This window comes from Meles meles, chromosome 16 (genome assembly GCF_922984935.1).
Source record: "Meles meles chromosome 16, mMelMel3.1 paternal haplotype, whole genome shotgun sequence".
In the NCBI taxonomy this organism is placed as follows: Eukaryota; Metazoa; Chordata; class Mammalia; order Carnivora; family Mustelidae; genus Meles; species Meles meles.
Window position 1 is genome coordinate 19,405,059 of NC_060081.1, and position 19,799 is coordinate 19,424,857.

At 42.5% G+C, this 19,799-nt stretch overlaps 1 protein-coding gene across 2 annotated transcripts in view; it reads left to right on the forward strand.

Moving 5' to 3' along the window:
* Positions 1–19,318, forward strand: part of CREG2 (cellular repressor of E1A stimulated genes 2) — a 33,098-nt gene extending 13,780 nt beyond the window's left edge. Inside the window, exons 3-5 of one of the 2 annotated variants that reach the window (XM_045981656.1) lie at positions 11,608–11,721; positions 14,106–14,257; positions 14,377–19,318. In XM_045981656.1, the coding sequence (XP_045837612.1) occupies positions 11,608–11,721; positions 14,106–14,253 (262 nt within the window). In that variant the 3' untranslated portion in view covers positions 14,254–14,257; positions 14,377–19,318. Of the gene's footprint in view, positions 1–11,607; positions 11,722–14,105 lie in introns of both variants that reach the window. The other variant, XM_045981655.1, reaches the window with a different exon arrangement.
* Positions 19,319–19,799: the final 481 nt, after the last annotated feature.

Below are 19,799 nucleotides of genomic sequence, written 5' to 3' on the forward strand. Positions count from 1 at the left end.
TAATACTTTTGAACAGTACGCAGTGTTCTCACATGAAGCAACTGACCTAAAGCCGGGCATGTCCACTCTCTCTCTTGTTGTAACTCAGCAGGCTGTATCATACAGAAAAGCTTCCAGGCAGGTGAAAACAAGTTCCTTAAATGTCAGCAAAACATACGCTTTGCTTAACAGATGTACCTTTCTCAAGATTTGAATGCAGTTTAATGAGTGAGCATGAGTTTTAGTGAATTGTGCTTCAAGGCTTCCATTTTATGATACAGTGTCTGTAAGACTGATTTCAGTGACCCAGTTTCTGGACCCCACCAGGTCAAATTGACCCTGTATGGTCCAGGGCCTCAAGCAGACAAAACATCCCCATGAAGATACATGAATGTCAAGTAATGATACCGGATTTCAAAGAGGAAAGAAGAAATGCTAGCATTTTCTCAAGCTGTCATCAAATTATGAAGCGAAACAGACAGATTGGTAACTAGGTGGGTAGATTTGAACTGAAATGCACAGCCCAGCTAGAAACCGTCAAGGTTCTTCTGATGGGGACAAGTTTGACCATGATGCCGAGGGACATCATTGTGTTAGTCACCATTTCAGAGTCACCGTTCAGTCCCTGCCGTCTTTGGACTCGTTCAGGCTGCCGTCACAAAATACCACAGACTGGGAGGCCGAAACAATAGAAATTTATTTTTTCACAGGTCGGGAGGCTGGAAGTCCAAGATAAGGGTATCAGCAGGGTTGGTTTCCCCTGAGGCATCTCCCCTGGGTTTGAAGATGGCCTCCTGCTTGCTTGGTCCTCATGTGGGCTTCCCTCTACATGCCCCTCCCTGCTCTCTTCTTATAAGATCTGCAGTCCCATCGAATGAGGACACCACCCTCGTGACCTCATGAATCTTAAGTCATCCATGAAGGTCTCTGAAGACCCTGTTTCAGATGCAGTCCCACTGGGAGTTCGTGTTTCACCATTGGACTTTGAGGGCCACACAGTTCAGTCCATGGCAATCTTCTTGCTACTTCATGATCGATACCACCACCAGTCTAGGCTGTACAATTCCGGAACTCTCCAGCCACTCCTCCCTTTCAGCCCCCAAGAGAATTCAGCAACAGCAGCAGCAGCAACAACATCACTCTCTGAGGGCTTATGACAGGCCAGGCACTCCTCTCATTACCTTACATGAATTCATGCCTTTAATCCTCACAGAGGGGTTCCAGGGGTTCCAGGAGAACTAATAATTTAAAGATTTTATTTATTTATTTGACAGAGAAAGAGATCACAAGTAGGCAGAGAGGCAGGCAGAGAGGGGGAAAGCTCTCTGCTGGCAGAGAGCCTGATGTGGGGCTTTGATCCCCGGACCCTGAGATCATGACCTGAGCCAAAGGCAGAGGCTTAACCCTGAACCACCCAGGTGCCCCAAACAGCCCCACAGTCCAACCCAGGGGTCAGAAAATGGTTTCTGTAGGGGGAGGATGGCAAATTTTGGAGGTGTGGTGGGTCGTACAGCTTCTGTCATGACTCCTCAACTCTCAACCCGTCGTAGCATGAAAGCAGCCCCAGGCAAATGAATGTGACTGTGCGCCAATATAACTTTTTTTCAAGTAGACTGAAATCCAAATTTCATATCAATTTCACGGGTCATAAAATATTACTCTTCTTTTGGATTTTCTCCATCCTCGAACAATGTAAAATCCATTCTTCTCTGTCACACCAAACAGAAATAGGGCACAGGCCATCGTTTGCTTGGTCTAAACCAAGTGAGAAATAAAAGATTAAAGCTTGGGGGCACCTGGGTGGCTCAGATGGTTAAGCGTCTGCCTTAGGCTCAGGTCATGATCTTCAGGTCCTGGGATCGAGCCCCAAGTCGAGCTCCCAGCTCAGCAGAGTGCCTTCTTCTCCCTCTCCCTCTGCCTCTCCCCCGCTTGTGCTCTCTCTGTCTCTCTCTTTCTTTCCAGAAGAAAAAAAAAGAAGATTAAAGCGGAGGGAATAGCGAAGTCTCACTTTTAACATTGACCAGCCAACATGGAGAATGTGGGCAAGAAAACTCCCGAATCTGACGGATTTACGCAGTTTGCCGCTTGACCCTAGACCTCCCTGAGCTGTGGTAGCTCTTTACAGCTTACGGGAGAGACAAGTAGAATAGAATGGGTACTTTCTATAGGGAGATGCCAAGTATCTTTCAGACTCACCAATTAATTGAAGTCTGAGTAGTGCTTATCCCCACTGTTAACCCTCCTCGTCACTGAACGAGAAGTCTCCCTGTCTCCCCACGCTGACATCTCACAACACCACTATGAGGCAGGAACTCTTCATGCCTGTTTCTTACAGGTGAGGAAACTGAGGCATAAAGAGTTTGAGTCACAGACAGGATTCAAGTTTAGGAGGCTGATTAGGAGCCCATCCTTTTTTTTTTTTTTCCTTAAGATTTTATTTAAATAATCTCTATGCCCCACGTGGGGCTCGAACCCACAATCCTGAGAGCAGGAGTCACACGCTCCTCAGCTGAGCTAATCGGGCATGGCGGGAGCCCATGGTCTTAGCCACCTCACTATATGCCTTTCACGTCGTTCAGCATTTACCATTTATCAGAATACTCAGCCACACAGACTGTGCAGGACAGACAAGAGAAGAGCACATTATCCTCCTTTCTCCTGGCTGTACCTGGCCGCAAGCAAAAGGAAAATGCAACCTGTCGCCCGCTTCCTTCTCTCCTTTGATGTGTTGGAGAACAATCCATCATAAAGTTTTCTCACTCGATAATGAGATGCAGTGCCAGAAAAATCTTTCGAGGCTGTAGACTAACCGGGAAGGGAAATCACTCAGTCTGCCTCAAAGAAGAGCTTCTCTATCTTTAACCTGCTCACATTAACTTACCGTAGTCTCAGGTTTGTGTGAGAACAACATTCATCACTTCCTTATGATGCTCATCGTGCTTTTACAGATCTTTGAATTCTGTGAAGAAGACAGGCAAGAAATTAATGTCCTCACTTTCCAGAGAAGAAACTGAGGCTCCGTCCGTGGGGCTTCAGCTCACAAGGCCACTGGGAGTGGACACGGAGCACTTCCTGTGACCTGGCTACTCCACACAGCCCCACAATACAGCGTGACATCACTCAACATCAGAGCTGTAGCCTTCCAGCCCCTTCTGTATGCTCGGTGGACGGGAACGGTAGAAAAATGGGTGAGAATTCCGTGAGCAAACAGATCTCACAGCATGTGCTTCTCCAAATAAAATGTTCACAATTTGATTTTTAGGTGGAAAAAATAAGATAAAAGCTCTATGTAGGATAGAATTCCAAGTTTATTTTAAAACACACTTACGTTTAGTTTCTAACATATTTTTATAGTCTCTAAATCTTCTACATGGAAACTAATTATGTTTTTATCTTAAAAAAAAGAAAAATTTTTGGTTTAAAGTTTTAAAATACAACTACAGACTTTATCAACCTAAAAAATTGTAGGAAGAAAAACATTCTTTTAAATACATTCTCATAAGAAATAAAAAGAAATCCCTAGGGGTCAAAAATGAAGATGAAACCAAAAACCAGAACCAGAACTCTAGTGGGGTTTACCAGTGTGGGAAAAATAGAGGCCGTAAGTGGTTTGTTTTTTGTTTGTTTGTTCGTTCATTTTCATTTGAGAGACAGAGTGAGAGAGAAAAAGAGCATGAGCAGTGGGACAGGGAGAAGCAGATTCCCCATTGAACAAAGGGCCCAGGGCAGGACTCACTTCCAGGAACGAGCTGAAGGCAGACGCTTAACCTACGGAGCCACCCAGGCACCCAGAGGTGAAGGCGTTTTTTGGTTGGTTGGTTGGTTGTTTTTTGTTTTTTTTTGTTTTTTTTTTTTAATTTTCTCAGGCTAAGGTTTTAATACAAATGGAAAGAAGAAACAATAGCTTGGACTGGGTCAGATGAAGAGTTGGAAATAAGGTCCATATATAAAACCAGACCTCCAAAGAGCTACACTTTAACCTTCGATTAAAGATTGGGAGATCTTATTCATTTTAGATATCCTTATAATCAATGAAGTGTATCTTGGGTATCTATTTCTAATGTTTCTGTTTCTACTGGCTCTTGCTTTTTCCCGTGAATTATGGATGGAACTCATGTTTAACAAGGCCTTGAGAATCCTTTGAGGATTTCCCCAGGGATACTGAACAGCCCAAGAGAAAAAAATAAAACAAAACAAAAACAGATACTGAATAGTTAAGGGTCCCTCAACAAAACCATCAAAGCTGACCACCTTAGAGTCAAGTCCGCTAGTCAGAAAACCATACCCATGCGGTCAGAATTTCTAAGTGGTTCTGGGATGGCACATTTTAAATATGAATAAACAGCCAAGGAAAGCATTTGAGGAAAATCTCTACCATGCAAAATGAACAGATAGAAAGAACTAGGGGAAATTAAAACAATACAAAGAGAAGGAAACAATTATTCAGGACAGAAGACAATATATTGCAGAAGAATGGGCTTTAAAATAAAAGGGCAAAAAAAGCTCTTAAAGATGAAAAACGATAGCAGAAATAAAAAACTCAACTGAAGCATTAAACAGTAGATTTGATGGGGCGCCTGGGTGACTCAGTCGGTTAAGCAGCTGCCTTCGGCTCAGGTCATGATCCCAGGGTCCTGGGATCAAGTCCCACATCAGGCTTCCTGCTCAGCAGGGAGCCTGCTTCTCCCTCTCCCTCTGCCTGCCGTTCTGCCTTCTTGTGCGCTCTCTCTGTCAAATAAATAAATAAAATCTTTTAAAAATAAAAATATAAATAAATAACTAAAAGGTAGATTTGAGGTAATCTCCCAAAGTAGAGTAAAAAGAAATAGATGAAACATATGAGACGAACAATAAGAAAATTAAAGGACTAATCAAAAAGGTCCAATAGTCAAAATAAAAGAATTCCAAAAAAAGGTGAATTGAGAAAATAAAAGAAAAAATTATCAGACATAATTGAAGGAAAATTCCCCAGAGCCGAAAGACATGACCCTCGGGTTTAGAGCTATCCCTCAAGTACCCAGAACAATGGATTTTTTTTAAAAGACTGTATCGAGGTACCTTGTCATGAAATTTCCAGGGACTCATAGGTAAAGGTTAGTTTATGAAAGCTTCCACAGGGGCAAGGGGAAGGTCACATACAAAAGAGCAAGGAACAGGGTCACATTGGGCTCTTTAATAGCAACACTGGATGAAGCAATGCCTTCAACATTATTTGGGGGAAATTATTGCAAACATAGCATTTACTACCCAGCCAAACTACCAGTCAAGAATGAGAGTAAACTGGGGCCACCTTGCTGGCTCAGTCAGTGGCGCATGTGACATTTGATCTTGGGGTTATAGGTTCGAGCCACACGCTGGGTGTACAGATTACTTTAAAAAATAAAATCTTAAAAAAAAAAAGAATGAGTAAATGTGATCACTATTTCAAACACACAAAACCTCAAATAATTTTACTTCCAATGTACTTCTCAGAAAACTTACATATTTTGAGCAGAATCATTATACCAAGATGAGAAGAAGAAGAAGTGATCCAACACAGGAATGGGAAATTCCTCCTTGAAAAAGGGAGTTCTCCAGAAGACCATCATGCAAAAAGCTTAAAAACAAACAGTACAGGTGGGAGCCCGAGGATGACGGTTCCCAAGAAGGAAAAAAGGAACTCAGCGGGATACTGTCTTTTTCCTAATTGAGATACAGTTCACATACCATAAAATTCACCTTTTAAAGTGTGAAGTTCGCTTTTAGGATATTCACAGGGTTGTGCATCTCTCACCGCTATCTTATTTCAGAACATTTTTATTTCCCCCCAAAATAAACCCCATGCATGTTAACGTTCTTTCCACATTTCCTCCTCTTCCAGCCCTTCCAGTCACTAATCTTCTGTCTCTATTAATTTGCATATTCTACATATATACATATACACTATATGTATACCTATATGTACACACACACACACAGCCCTTGAAGTATCTTTAGAGTTTATTCATGCTATCAGTGCTTCATTCTTTTTTTTTTTTAAGAAGTAAGAGAGGGCACAGATTTTATGAAGAAATTTTTTTAAGTAATGTCTACACCCAACACGGGACTTGAACTTACAACCTAAGATCAAGAGTTACATCTTGTATTGACGGAGCCAGCCAGGCTCCCTAGTACCTCTTTTCTTTTTATAGCCGAATAATAGCCTGTTGAATGGCTAGCCCATATTCTGTCTATTTTGATGCCATCTGGTTTATTTCTACTTTGGGGCTGTTATAGATAAAGCCCTAGCAACATCAGTGTACAAGGTTTTATATGAACTTACGTTTCAGTTCTTTGGAATACGATTCAATATATCTGATGTTGGTTGTGCTAAAAGGAAAAGATGGGGAATGAATAAATGGGAGGTTTGTAGAAAATTAAAGAAAAAAGAAAAGGGGGAAGTTATTACTAATTCCAAATGAAAACAAAAGGTTGGGGGCACCTGGGTGGCTCAGTGGGTTAAGCCGCTGCCTTCGGCTCAGGTCATGATCCCAGGGTCCTGGGATCAAGCCCCACATCGGGCTCTCTGCTCAGCGGGAAGCCTGTTTCCTCCTCTCTCTCTCTCTCTGCCTGCTTGTGATCTCTATCTGTCAAATAAATAAATAAAATTTAAAAAAAAAAAAAAGAAAACAAAAGGTTGTATAAAAAGTTTATTCATAGTGGCTTATGTAAACACTGTGTTCCTTGCAAACACAGTATTTATATGAGTAAAAATAAAAATTATGGCATAACTACTTTGGGAGAGAGAGAGTATGTGTGTGTGTGTGAGAGAGAGAGAGAGAGAGAGGGAAGGACAGAGATGCAGAAATTTGGCCTCTAAAATATTTAGCACATCTATAAGTAATCGATAGAGCAAGCAAACAACAAAACCTGCAAAGATATAAGAGATTTGAAGATGCTCAAGATGCTTGCTGTAATGGTAATTTGCAGAACCTTGCACCAAACAGTTGGAGAATGTCCATTCTGTTCAGGCACGCAGCAACTGACCGTGAGGCTTTAAGGCTGATTTTAACAAATATCAAACAATACCATACGGATAACTTTCTGACCAAAATGTAGAGTTGGAAATCAGTAACAGTGTAACTGGGGGGAAAAAATTATTGGTTAAAAATCACAGTTTGGTGGTGCCTGGGTGGCTCAATTGTTAAGGGTCTGCCTTCGGCTCAGGTCATGATCCCAGGGTCCTGGGATCGAGCCCCGCATTGGGCTCCATGCTCAGCGGGAAGCCTGCTTTTCCCTCTCCCACTCCTCCTGCTGATGTTCCCTCTCTTGCTATCAAATAAATAAAAATCTTTAAAAAATATATTACAGTTTAAACAAACGCACTGTATTAATTCCCTGTGCTATGCAACAAGTTAACCCAAGTGCAGGGACTTGGAATAGCAGGGAGCTGTTAGCTCAGTTTCTGGGGTCACCATTCTGGACATGGCTTAACTGGGTCCTCTGCTCAGGGTGCAAGCAAGATGTCAGTGGGGCTGTGTCCCGTTATGGAGCTCTGGTTCCCTGTGAGTGTTGTTCCTTGTGGAACAGTTCAGTTCCTTGTGGTTGTAGGACTGAGGCCACAGCTCCCAGAAGTCACCACAGTCCCCTCCACAGCCAGGGAAGGTCACCTCCCAGCAGCTGACCTCTTCAAGGCCAGCAGGAGAGTCTCTCCCACGGGTAAGACAGTCTCTGTCTCTCCCACAGTCTCTAAGTCTCTCTCACTGGCGTGACACCTTATAAGCATGGGCTTACCATCCCTTCACCTTTGCCATATTCTTTTGGCTAGAAGCGAGGGCCATCTCCTGCCCACACTCTAGGAGAAGGGAACGTACAGGGTGGCGCCCTAGGGGTAGAGATGACGGAGGCCGTCCCAGAATTGTGCTTACCACGCTCACTGATAGAATAAGAAATGCTCATGGAAATGAACAGACTTAACCCCTCGCTGACTTACAAAGTCTTTTATTAAGGAAGAATTTACATTTTAATAAGTCATATTCATCTACCTTTGTGGTTTGTGCATTTTGTGTCTTGCCTAAGAAATTCTTTCCAACCCTGAAGTCATAAAGATTTTGTCCTTAAAGACTTAGGGCTGGGCGCCTGGGTGACTTCAGTCGGTTAAGCATTTGCCTTCAGTTCAGGTCGTGATCCCAGGGTCCTGGGATCGAACCCCACGTCAGGCTCCCTACTCAGTGGAGAGCCTGCTTCTCCCTCTTCCTCTGCTGCTCCCCCTGCCTATGCTGTCTCGCTCACTTGCTCTCGCTCTATCTCAAATAAATAAATAAAATATCTCTTTAAAAAGTATTAGGGCTTTGCTTTATACATTTAAATCATTAATTCAAATGTAGAATTTACTCGTACAAGGTGTGATATAGGCATCTATTTTTAGATTTTTTTCATACAGATAACCATTTTTTTCAGCACTATTTATTGAATAATTAGAACCTCACCTGCTAATTTCTAATTCAGTCTTTGTCATAGGTCAAGTAACATAAAAGTATGGATCTATTTCTGGGTCTTCTGGTCTGTTCCCTGGGTCTGTCCTTTCACTGGTACCCACTGCCTTAATTAATATGGCTCTATAGTGGGGCTTGCTACGTGGTAGAGGAAACCCCTCACCATATTGCTTGTCTTTATCATGGTTTTGACTATTCTCAGACCTTTGTTATCCCAGGTGAAGTTTAGATTCAGCTTGTTTAGTTCTATTTAACAAATAGTGGAACTGGGAGCGCCCGGCCAGCTCAGTCAAGAGGAGCACATGACTCTGGATCGCAGGGTTGCGGGTTCAAGCTGCACATTTGGTGTAGAGATTATTTAAAAATAAAATCTTTTTAAAAAATCAGAATTTCGGGGCGCCTGGGTGGCTCAGTGGGTTGAAGCCTCTGCCTTCGGCTCAGGTCACAGTCCCAGAGTCCTTCAATCGAGCCCCGCGTCGGGCTCGCTACTCCGCGGGGAGCCTGCTTCCTCCCCTCTCTCTCTGCTTGCCTCTCTGCCTACTTGTGATCTCTCTCTCTGTGTGTCAAATAAATAAATAAAATCTTTTTAAAATTTTTAAAAAATAAAAAATAAAAAATGAGAATTTCAGTAGAAGGACGCCTGTGTGGCTCAGTCTGTTAAGCATCTGCCTTCAGCTCGGGTCATGATCCCAGGGTCCTGCTCAGCAGGGAGCCTGCTTCTCCCTCTGCCTGCTTGTGTGCTTACTCTCTCTCTCTCTTTAACAAACAAATAAATAAAATATTTTAAGGAAAAAAAGAATTTGAATTGAAATTACCTCATCTATAAAGATTAATTCTGGGAAAATTGACATCCCTATTTGATTGGGCGTTCCCATTCATGCATATGGGATAACTCTCTCTATTTAGACCATGTATGCATTTCAATAAAGTCATAATTATTTCCACCAAGGTATTACAAAATTTTTGTTAAATTTATCTCCAGGCATTTTAGAGGTTTTGTTACCATCTCATATACTTTTTTAAAAAAAGGTTTTATCTATTTATTTGTCAGAGAGAGCACAAGCAGGGGGAGCAGGAGAGGGAGAGGGAGAAGCAGCCTCCCCACGGAGCAGGGGGCCTGATGCAGGGCTCGAACCCAGCACCCTGGGGTCATGACCTGGGCCGAAGGCAGACGCTCAACTGACTGAGCCACCCAGGAGCCCCTTTCTCATATACTTTCTAATATTTAAAAATAGTTTTTTGCTTATTAGTAGCAATGCAGTTGTTTTATAATCATTGTCCTTGAATTCAATAATCTTGCTGATCTTTCTCTTTAATACTAATGTTCTGAGTGTGAATTCTCTTGCATTTTCCTTTGTATACAGTCGTATCCTTTGTGAATAACTATAACTTTATTGTTTCCCAACCTTTATACCTGTTTCTATTTCTCGTCTTACAACAAAAGCCACAATATCTAGTAATATGGACATGCTTGTCTTTTTTCATGAGACATAACATATGTGTAGGATTTTGATAAATATCCTTTCCCCTAGGTCGCTGGCAGTTTTTTAAAAAATTATAAATGGAAACAAAAGCAAAAGAGGTAATTAGGACTTGATGAAAACTTTAAAAAAATTTTCACATCAGGTCCAAATTAAAACAGGCATAGGATTTGAACAGACATTTCTGCCAAGATATACACGTGGCCAATAAGCACATGAAAAGATGGCCAGTATCATTAGCCAACAGGGAAATGCAAACAAAAACCACAGTGAGGTACGGCTTCATATTCCCTCAGCTGGCTGGAAGGAAAAAGACCAAGACGGGTGTTGGTGGAGATGCGGAGGAACCAGCCTGGCCCACTGCTGGTGGGAAGGTAAATAGCGTAGCTTCTTTGGAAAACAGTTCTGCCATTCCACACAGAGTTAAACGTAGCCTTGGCGATTCCCTTTCTCACAGTTCCACCGCTGAACAACATGTCCACACAAAAACACGTGCGCACGTGTGCGTGGCTGCACTATTTGTAATGACCCGAAAGCAGGAACAACCCAGATGGCCATCGGCTGATGAATGGATAAACACAACGTGGTCTAATCCACAATAAAAAAAATGAAATACTAATTCAAGCTACAGTGTGGATGACTCTTGAAGTCACGATGCTAAGTGAGAGAAGATAGTCACGAAGACAGATTCCGTCTGTCCCGGCAAAGCAGGCACATCTCTAGAGATGGAGAGAAGACCAGCAATTTCTTGGGTTGGGGTGCAGGGTCAGGAGTGAGGAATGACTGCTAGTGGGTACTAGGGTTTTGGGGGGTGATGAAAATGTTCTAAAATTCAGTTACGGTGATGGTTGCACAACCCTGAGTATCCTAACAACCCTCTACAGTTGAAAGGGTGACGTTTATGTAAATATATACATATATATATATACATATAAGTAAAGATGTAAAAAATTAAATTTTAGATAAACAACAAATAATTTTCTCACATAACTATGTGTCATATAATATTTTATCTGGCGACCCTAATGAGAATTTTTAATTAGGAAAATTATATTAGATGTCATACCATATCATGTCATATCCTTTTAGCATTCTATTTCTCCAGAGAAAGAGTCATATCCAGAAAACAAAATACACCCTCACTGCCAGGTGACCCCTTCAATGAAAACAAGTCTTAGAGGAATTCTGCCACCGCGGGAACACTTCCGGCAAGCGGTCACACGTGCAGTCGCACTAACGTTCCCATTGTTTCCTGCGTCCCTTATGCAGAGCGAGGAACCTCCTCCTAATGATGGTGATGTCTGAAAACCTTCACCCTGGTCACCACTGCCTTATTTAGGAGCACCTCTCAAGGTGTATTTCAGCGAGTGGCACCCCCTAGAGGTGTGCAAAGCAGCATCATGATTCAGGACAGCGGCTCCGGACCGCGGTCTTACAGAGTACTGGGCTGGTACGGGGCCCCTGCACGAGGGCACTCCCGGTGTTTGCGGCCCCGAGGGTGCAGACCGGAGTGTAACTCACCCAAACACACCTTCCACGTGGCCCGCGTCAAGGTATGTTAAAGGAACCACACACAATCTAAAAACCCGAATGATGTGACCCACCACGTGGCTATCTTTCATTTTTAATAAAATCTTTGGTATTTCAGGCTGACATTCTTCTTTTAACATGTGAAAAACGTTCTTTGAGTACAGAAAAAACATCGTTGACCCGGAAGACCCCCGATGCGCCCGCCTGACGCTCACCGGCCAGATGATCGCGGTGTCTCCAGAAGAAGTGGAATTTGCCAAGCAAGCCATGTTTTCAAGGTTTGTATATGCTTGAAAGTCTGTTTGCCCGGAAATTCACTATTTAAGTTGAAGTTTAAGAATCTTGAAATTGAGGGACGCCTGGGTGACTCAGTGGGTTAAGTATCTGCCTTCAGCTCAGGTCATGATCCCGGGGTCCTGGAATTGAGTCCCATTTTGAGCTCCTTCCTCAGTGCTTGGGAGCCTGCTTCTCCCTCTGCCTGCCCCTCCCCCTGCTAGTTCTCTCTGTCTCCCTCCCTGACAAATAAAATTTTAAAATCTTAAAAAAAAAAAAAAAAAAAGATCTTGAAGTTGAAGAATCAGGGCTCTAGGGGTCAAACGAGCAAGAGGGCAGAGCTTGGGAAGGGGGGAGGAGGGTGTGGGGCAGGGAGGGGGTGGTCTGGGGGGTTGCTGGAGTGAGGGGGATGTCCGTGTAGGGGCCACCTGGAGTGGAAGGTCAGAGCTGGGCCAAGGAGCAGCAGGTATCCTCCCCGGGGTGCAGGTGATGAAAACAGGCAGATTAACGCTTTGTCTTAAGTTCCTGGGAGAGTGACATGACAGCAGGGGCCACCCGCAGCCCCACGGAGAAGGGAAGATTTTCCATACAGGGGAACCATCAAATAAGTAAACAATGAAAGGAGAGGGCGAGTGTGGTTGCCCACTGCCATGGAAAAGGGGTTCACACACACCAACAGAGAAAATGGGATTGAACTCTGCAATTGGTTCGCGATTGGATACATCAACATGAATGCAGGATTTTCAGAACATAGGTTGAGAAAAGAACACTCGTTTTGTGTGCGTGTGCATGTGCGTGCATGTGAGTTACACACACACATATTTAAAGATTTTATTTATTTATATGACACAGAGAGAGAGAAAGTGAGAGAGGGAACACAAGCAGGGGGAGTTGGAGAGGGAGAAGCAGGCTCCCCACTGAGCAGGGGGCCCGATGATGGATGATGCCAATGCCAGGCTTGATCCCAGGACCCTGGGATCATGACCTGAGCAAAAGACAGACGCTTAACGACTCAGCTACCCGGTGCCCCTGAACTCTCTTTATTTATCTTTATAAAGTCCTCTTTATTTCTAAACACTCCTCTTTTCGTGTTATGGTAGGCAGTGAGAAGAGACCAAAATCTCGGGTAGACCACTGGGTTTATTAAATTCATTCCCTGTTTTCTGCATCATGGCAGGCACTGTGTTGACACAATTTTTAACACTATATTCTTGGGCCCCTTTACCTCCTGCTTCCACCAACCTCGTCTTTCCCTTCTTCTAAGGCCCCACTGTGAGTCTCCCCAAGTTCCCTCCACCTGCCACTCACTGCCTGCACGCAAAGCCGGTGGCCCCTGGATTAGGAATTCTTAAACCTGCCCCATACCTGCAGGTGCCAAAATGAGTTCCAGTTCCAAGTACAAAATACATTTGCTTAAAATAACAACAAATCCTTTTATTCTCTTGACGGCACAAGTATTTGGAGTGTTGGGGCATTAGATCAGCACCTGCATTTCGAGTGGTTTGAGGAAAAAAAGGAGCACATTGTACTGTACTTTCAACCTCTCTGGGTGTTTACAGTTACTTCAAAACAAACTGTCTCTTGCAAAAGGCCATCAGCCTATTATCACGTCTCTGTTGTTGCAAATAGCCTTCCCAGTCTGCACTTGGCCTTCGAGTTTTATGTCTGACATGTTGAGATAGAAATCTAATTTTTTATTTTTATGAGTTTAAAAGAAGTGAGCCCAGGGCCTGCCCTTAAGAAGAACACATGTGTCCTTCACATGAGGCAGAAAGCCAGTCAGTAAGTAGAAGGTGGAGTGTGACAGGCCCTGTCCTTTCTGGCTGACCCTCCCCTTGGTTCAGCAGTTCTGAGCCTGCAGCAGGAGTGGGAATCTTCCCGCCAGCAGATGTTTCTCGGCCTCACGATTCTTTTGAATTTCCATACGGAGATGCAGAAAGCCTTTCTTGATGTTTCCTGCTATCAGCAACCATGTTCGCCGAGCCCTCGCCCTGTGCAAGTGCTCCCTGTATGCATGTGGGCTGCTGCGGGCTCGGCCCCATGACCTGGCCACTGTCATCCACCATGACGAGTAAGGAGACCAGGGTCTGAGAGGGCGGATGGCCTGTGAAGCCTCAGAGCTCATCCACCACCCACCTGCGATTCGAACCAAGGCACCTGGGACAGGGCTGGGTTGCCCCTCTGTGGAGGTGGCCGTTTCCTGCCTTCCCGAGGCTGTCCCCCACCCCATCCCTGGTTCCCTGGTTTCTGCCTCTAGCCACAGCCCAGAAGAGGCCTGGGGTCCGGAGGCCTGATGACCTGGCCAGTGCCACGGAGTTGGGACCAGGGCCAGGAGGGCCTGGCCGCTGACAGGAGCCGCTGTCTCGTGACCTCTCCTTTACTTCTGCAGACACCCCGTGATGAGGAAGTGGCCTCGTCAGTATGAATGGTTCTTTATGAAGATGAAGGTAGAACATATCTGGCTGCAGAAATGGTATGGAGGAGTAGCCGACATTTCCAAGGAGGAGTACTTCAAAGCAGCCCCAAGAAAGGCCTGATGCGGTAAGAAGGTCCTCGGGGTTTGCGGGAAACGAAAACCTTCTCCGTGGCACTGCCCGCCGGCGTCTGACAGCTGTCTGTCCATTGCCGGCTTCCTGGCCGCCCTGTCACCCTCCCTGCAGAACGAGAGAGGGTGACCGGGGAACCCCGTGCCAGGCTGGAGATTGGAGTGGTCATTTGCAAACCCCCAGCTCACGCAGGTACACGTATACATAACCTCTGTTTGTATCTTATTCCACCCGGTCTCACCGACTAGGGAATCATCGTTGGTTGTCAAAGTGACACGTGGAGACAGTTGCCGTTCCATTCCTTAGGACCAAAAAAAAAAAAAAAAAGTGTGTGTGCCATGTGATTGCATTTATTGTGAGAGTATTTTTGTCGCTTGCTCCGCCCAAAGCAGTCTTGATTTGAAGCTCACGGGGAGCACGAAGGAGCCAAACCTGCATCACACGGCCACGGTCTTGCGTTTGGGGTGAGCACGCAGGACGGGTTGTCTCTGGAGTCCTCATCGTACTACTTACCAGACTGCAGATACATTATCAAATCCCATTTGCTAGAATGTCCTGTTCACTTAGGAAGCCTTGGTCCCACTGTAACCTGACAAACCGCGTGAGAACACAGAGCCCTGGGCGCAGCCGCATTCTGTGTAAGCCGGCCGTGGTGATTCCTTCGTGGAGTGGGACGGCTTCAGCACCAAGCTCCCCAGATCCCCACGGCTAATGCTTCTGACGGAGAGTTCCCGTCCCTTAGGCACAAGGAGTGGCATCCAAAATAAGAAGCATCTCATTCTGTGGTGTATAGGGAGGAGGGGGGAGGTAAGGAAGCAAGGACCATGTACAAAGAAGCAAAGAAGGCGGTAATTGAAGGCACGCTCCCTGCCCAGCCTGGGACCAGGCCCTTGGCAGGGTCACTTCCTGTCAGCCGTACAACCAATGAGACTCATACCATCGTTGCCACTTACACACCAGGAAACTGGGGTCCGACAGGCTAAGTCAGCGTCCCAAGCTCTGACTCACCACACACCATGGATGGAGCAATACTTAGATGATTTCCAATCTTGAGAACAAGATAAGAGAGTCACTAAAATGCACGGGGGTCGTTGAATCAGCAAAATCAGTAAAGTGAGGATTAACACGCCTGTCACTAATTAACTACTAATTAAGTAATTAACTACTAATATCACTAATTAACATGCTTGTCACTGTTAACTACAAAAAAAAAGTCTCTGAAATTTGATTGTTACTACAGATGTAAATTTTTACAAATTATATGCAGGAGCTCCTGGTTTTGCAAGAAACAACATTGTACCCAAGTACATATCTAAGGCCTACAGAGGACCTATGTGTTTACATCCAAGACCTCTTACATTGAAGTCTGTAAAGATCTAGAAGTACCCAGTTTTCCAACTTTTTATAATGGCTGTGAACCCTCTGTGGTGGGGTAGGTGTGTTGTATAACATCAAAACATGACACTATCTGTTGGAAATTTACATTTCCTAAATAAGTAACATGTTATTAATGGTTATACTTTTATTTTAAATATTAAGACATGAAGAGAGTTTGAGATGTCAAAATAATTTTTAAGTGCCTGTTACTAAAAGCATAGTAAGATGCACAGAATTCTTTTTTTGTCAAAATCCAATTCTCAAAAGAGTTCCTAACAATAACAATTTCTAATACATAAGAATAAGGTCACGTTGATGGTACTTTCCATCTCCGAGTTAAAAATTTTCGCTACCCCCAGTTTAGAGGTAAGAGGGGAAAACTGGAAGGATAAACCACCTATTTCATAAGTCAACCTCATACCTTAATTCTTTGGGCATCACTACCTCCAGATTCTATCTTACGAATAATGTTCGTATGCTAAGTTTGCTTTTATAATCAGGTTCCACTCAGCTCATTAAAGCCCTCTCTGTTGCTTCAAGGGGCTTTGCATTGTGGGTGCCATTTATAACCACTAATGAATGTTATCGGTTATTTATCCAAATGTTAGGAAATGAGGTCTAAACAGGTTGGATGACAAGAAGAGTGTTGAAAGTGCATCTCTTTAAGGATGATGGGCCCCATTCAGGCCAGTATGTTTCAGCAAATCTCTGGAAATTTACATTGATAAAAATGTTGAAGGGTGTAGGAAATTCTACACATGGCAATAAATAAGAAAAATTAAATGCATATGATGAGAAAGAAAGAAAAGTATCTCTGTTTACAGATGACATGATTGTCTGCATAGCAAATTCCAAAGAATCTATTAAAAAAAAAAAAAGAAAACTCATTGAACTAGTGGGCTCAGCAAGGTTTCAGGATACAAGGTCAGTCCACAAAATGTAATCACATTTCTAAATATTAACAATGAACAATGTGGAAACCAAAATTAAAAGCACAATACCATTCACAGTCACTCCAAAGAAGTCACTCCAAAGAAGATCAGTATTTTGGTATAAATTTATCAAAACATGTACAAGATCTATATGCTGAAAATTAAAAGATGCTAATGAAAGAAATCAAAGACCTAAATAAATGAAGAGATACACCATGTTCATGGATTGAAAGACACAAAGTAGCAAGGATGTCAGTTCTCCCCAGATTTATCTACAGATTTAATGCAATTTCTGTCAAAATTCCAGCAAAGTTCATAGACATATTCAAGGTTTTCTAAAAATTCCAAGGACCAGACCTTGAAATAGCTCAAACACTCTTATGAAAGAAAGATCAGTAGGAGAAATCACTCTATTCAATGTAAAAATTTATTATATAGCTACAGTAATCAAGACAGTTGTTTTTATTGGTGGAGGCACAGACATAGATCAATAGAACAGAATAGAAAATCTAGAGAAAGAACCAGACGAATATACTCAGTTGGGTTTTCTATAAAGGTACAAAAGTAATTCACTGGAGGGAGGATAGTCTTTTCAATAAATGTTAGAGCAATGGGAAATCCAGAGGCAAATAAAACCTCAGCCTAAACCTCATACTTTATATGTAAATGAACTCAAAATGGGTCATAATCCTGAATATAAAATGTAAAACTAAAAAACTTTGTTTAAAAAAATTAGAAAATTGTAGGGACCTAAGGCTAAGCCTCAAGAATACTTTGATTTGACGCCAAAAAGCACAATCCATAAAGGAAAGTTTGATAAATTTGTCAAAATTTTAAACATTTGCTCTGAAAAAGACCATGGTAAGGGAATGAAAAGACAGGCTACAGCCTAAGAGAAAGTATTTGCAAGCACATATCTGACAAATGACTAATACCTAGAATATATGGGGAACTCACAAAATTCAACAATTTTTTTAAAAAATCCAAATAAAAAATGGAGAACATATAGAAACACTCCACTGAAGAGGATATACAAATGGCAAATAAGTCCATGAAAAGACACTCAACATCATTGATCCTTAGGGAACTGAAAATTGGAACCACAGTGAGAGAGAGACCACTGTGCACTCAACACAATTGCTAATATCAAGTAACAACACCAGATATCAGCAAGGGTGCAGAGAAACTGCATCAGCCATACAGAGCTGGTGGGAATGTAAAATGGAACAGCCACTCTGCAGAAGCACTTGGCAGTTTCCTATAAAACTAAACATGCAGCTGCTATACCACTCAGCAATTGCACTGTTGGGCATTTATCCCAGAGAGATGGAAACTTATGTTCACATAAACACTTGTGCATGAATGTTCATAGCAGCTTTATTCATAAAATTCAAAAACTGTAAACAACCAGATGTCCTTTAATGGGTGGCTGGTTAAACATGTGATACATCCATGCCGTGGAATACTACTCAACAATAAAAATAATTTCCCATATGAGCAACAACTTGGATGACTCTCCAGAGAACAATGCTGAGTGAAAAGTCAATCCCACAGGGTTACGGGCCATACAGTTCCGTTCATACAACATCTTGAAGTGCAAAATACTAGAAATGGAGACCAAATTAGAGGTTGCTAGAGAGGAGGGTAGAGGAGAGGAGGAATGACACAGGGATCCTTATGACAGAAACGTTCTGTGTCTTGACTGTGTCAATGTCAAAATCCTGGCTGGGATACGGTACGGTTTTGCAAGATATTACCCTTGGGGGAAGCTGGGTAAAACGCAGACAGGATATCTTTGTATTGTTTCTTAAAACTGCATGGGAACCTACGATTTCTCCAATTATCTCAGAATCCATAATTATCTTGGAGTAAAAAATTTAATACAAACAAAATAAAAGGTTTAGCTTAGGTTAAGGCATTTATGCTATCTCTTGTTAGTCCCTAATGAAAACAAAGAACTGAGCTATGCCAAAATCTAGCAGATCAGACATTGGTTGTCTTTGGTTAACCTTTAATCATATGCATCTGTGAAAGAGGGAGAAGATTTAAGTTTCCTTAAATATATTCAACTTCAGATTGAATACATATTAATAAGAATTCAACTTATCTCTATATAGATTTTATGTGGGACACTTAAAAAGGAAGGATATCTTCAAGTTTCTGACATAAGCATGTTGAATAAGTTATAAGTACCCGAGTCTGTACATACTGATTCTCCCCTGAGGTTTATAGCAAAGAACTGTACTCCCAGCAATCTTCCTGGAATCTTCCTAAACATTCTGGGAAAGAATTCTTTTGTTTCTATCAATAACTATATCCTGACCGCCATGTTTTTATTTACAGTGATTGTACATATCCGTCATGTTGACAGAGAACATACACTTCTGATGTTGTTTCAGTATTCCTTGTATATATTGACACATTAGGAAAGAGTTATTTTTTGGTTGAACTGTATTTCTGCAACTTTTTCAGAAAGTCTGTATTTCACTTTTAATGAGTTAACCATCAAATACTGCTCTGAAAATAAAACATGTCTAAAATAATTTATTGATGCACATTTGATTGCTGTAACAGCAAGTCTGTTATTAGAAAATTTGAATTATAATGAAGCTATGGTTTGTCTATGCTATGTAATGCATGTGGAGTGTGAAATCTATTTTCAACACTAGACATGTCTATTTAACCAAAGACTGTTTCATTCTTGATATGATTCTCATGCTCAATTAAATAAAATTATGATATTTATACATAGTCCTTTCATGTAATATTGCAAATTGACATTATTCTATTCCTAAGAATGTAGACATTATTATAATATATCAGCAGTTAAATTTTCCACTAAATAGAAAATAATTAGCAGGGGAGCTTTGTCAATAGGATTCTTTAAAGTTCTGAGTACGATGCACTTAACTTGCAGACTTGAAAATGCTGATGTAGCCACACTTTGGCGTTCCCGCTCTTGGAAGTATTTACCATTTTTAGTGTACCTGTTATGCCCAGAGCTCAGGGTTATGAAGAAGCTCCCTTTCACTGCTGAGAAAACATGCCCAAGGAGTCCCACATCAAGGGAGGCACACAGAAAAAAGACACAGGTCCGCAACAGTGATCAATCCTGCAACTTTCATAGACCAACTGATATCCCGGCTTCTGAGATATTCCCGTCCACCACTTAGAGACCACTTGGCCCATTTACCCAGGACTGAAGGTTCTCCAGGACACGGGGCTTTC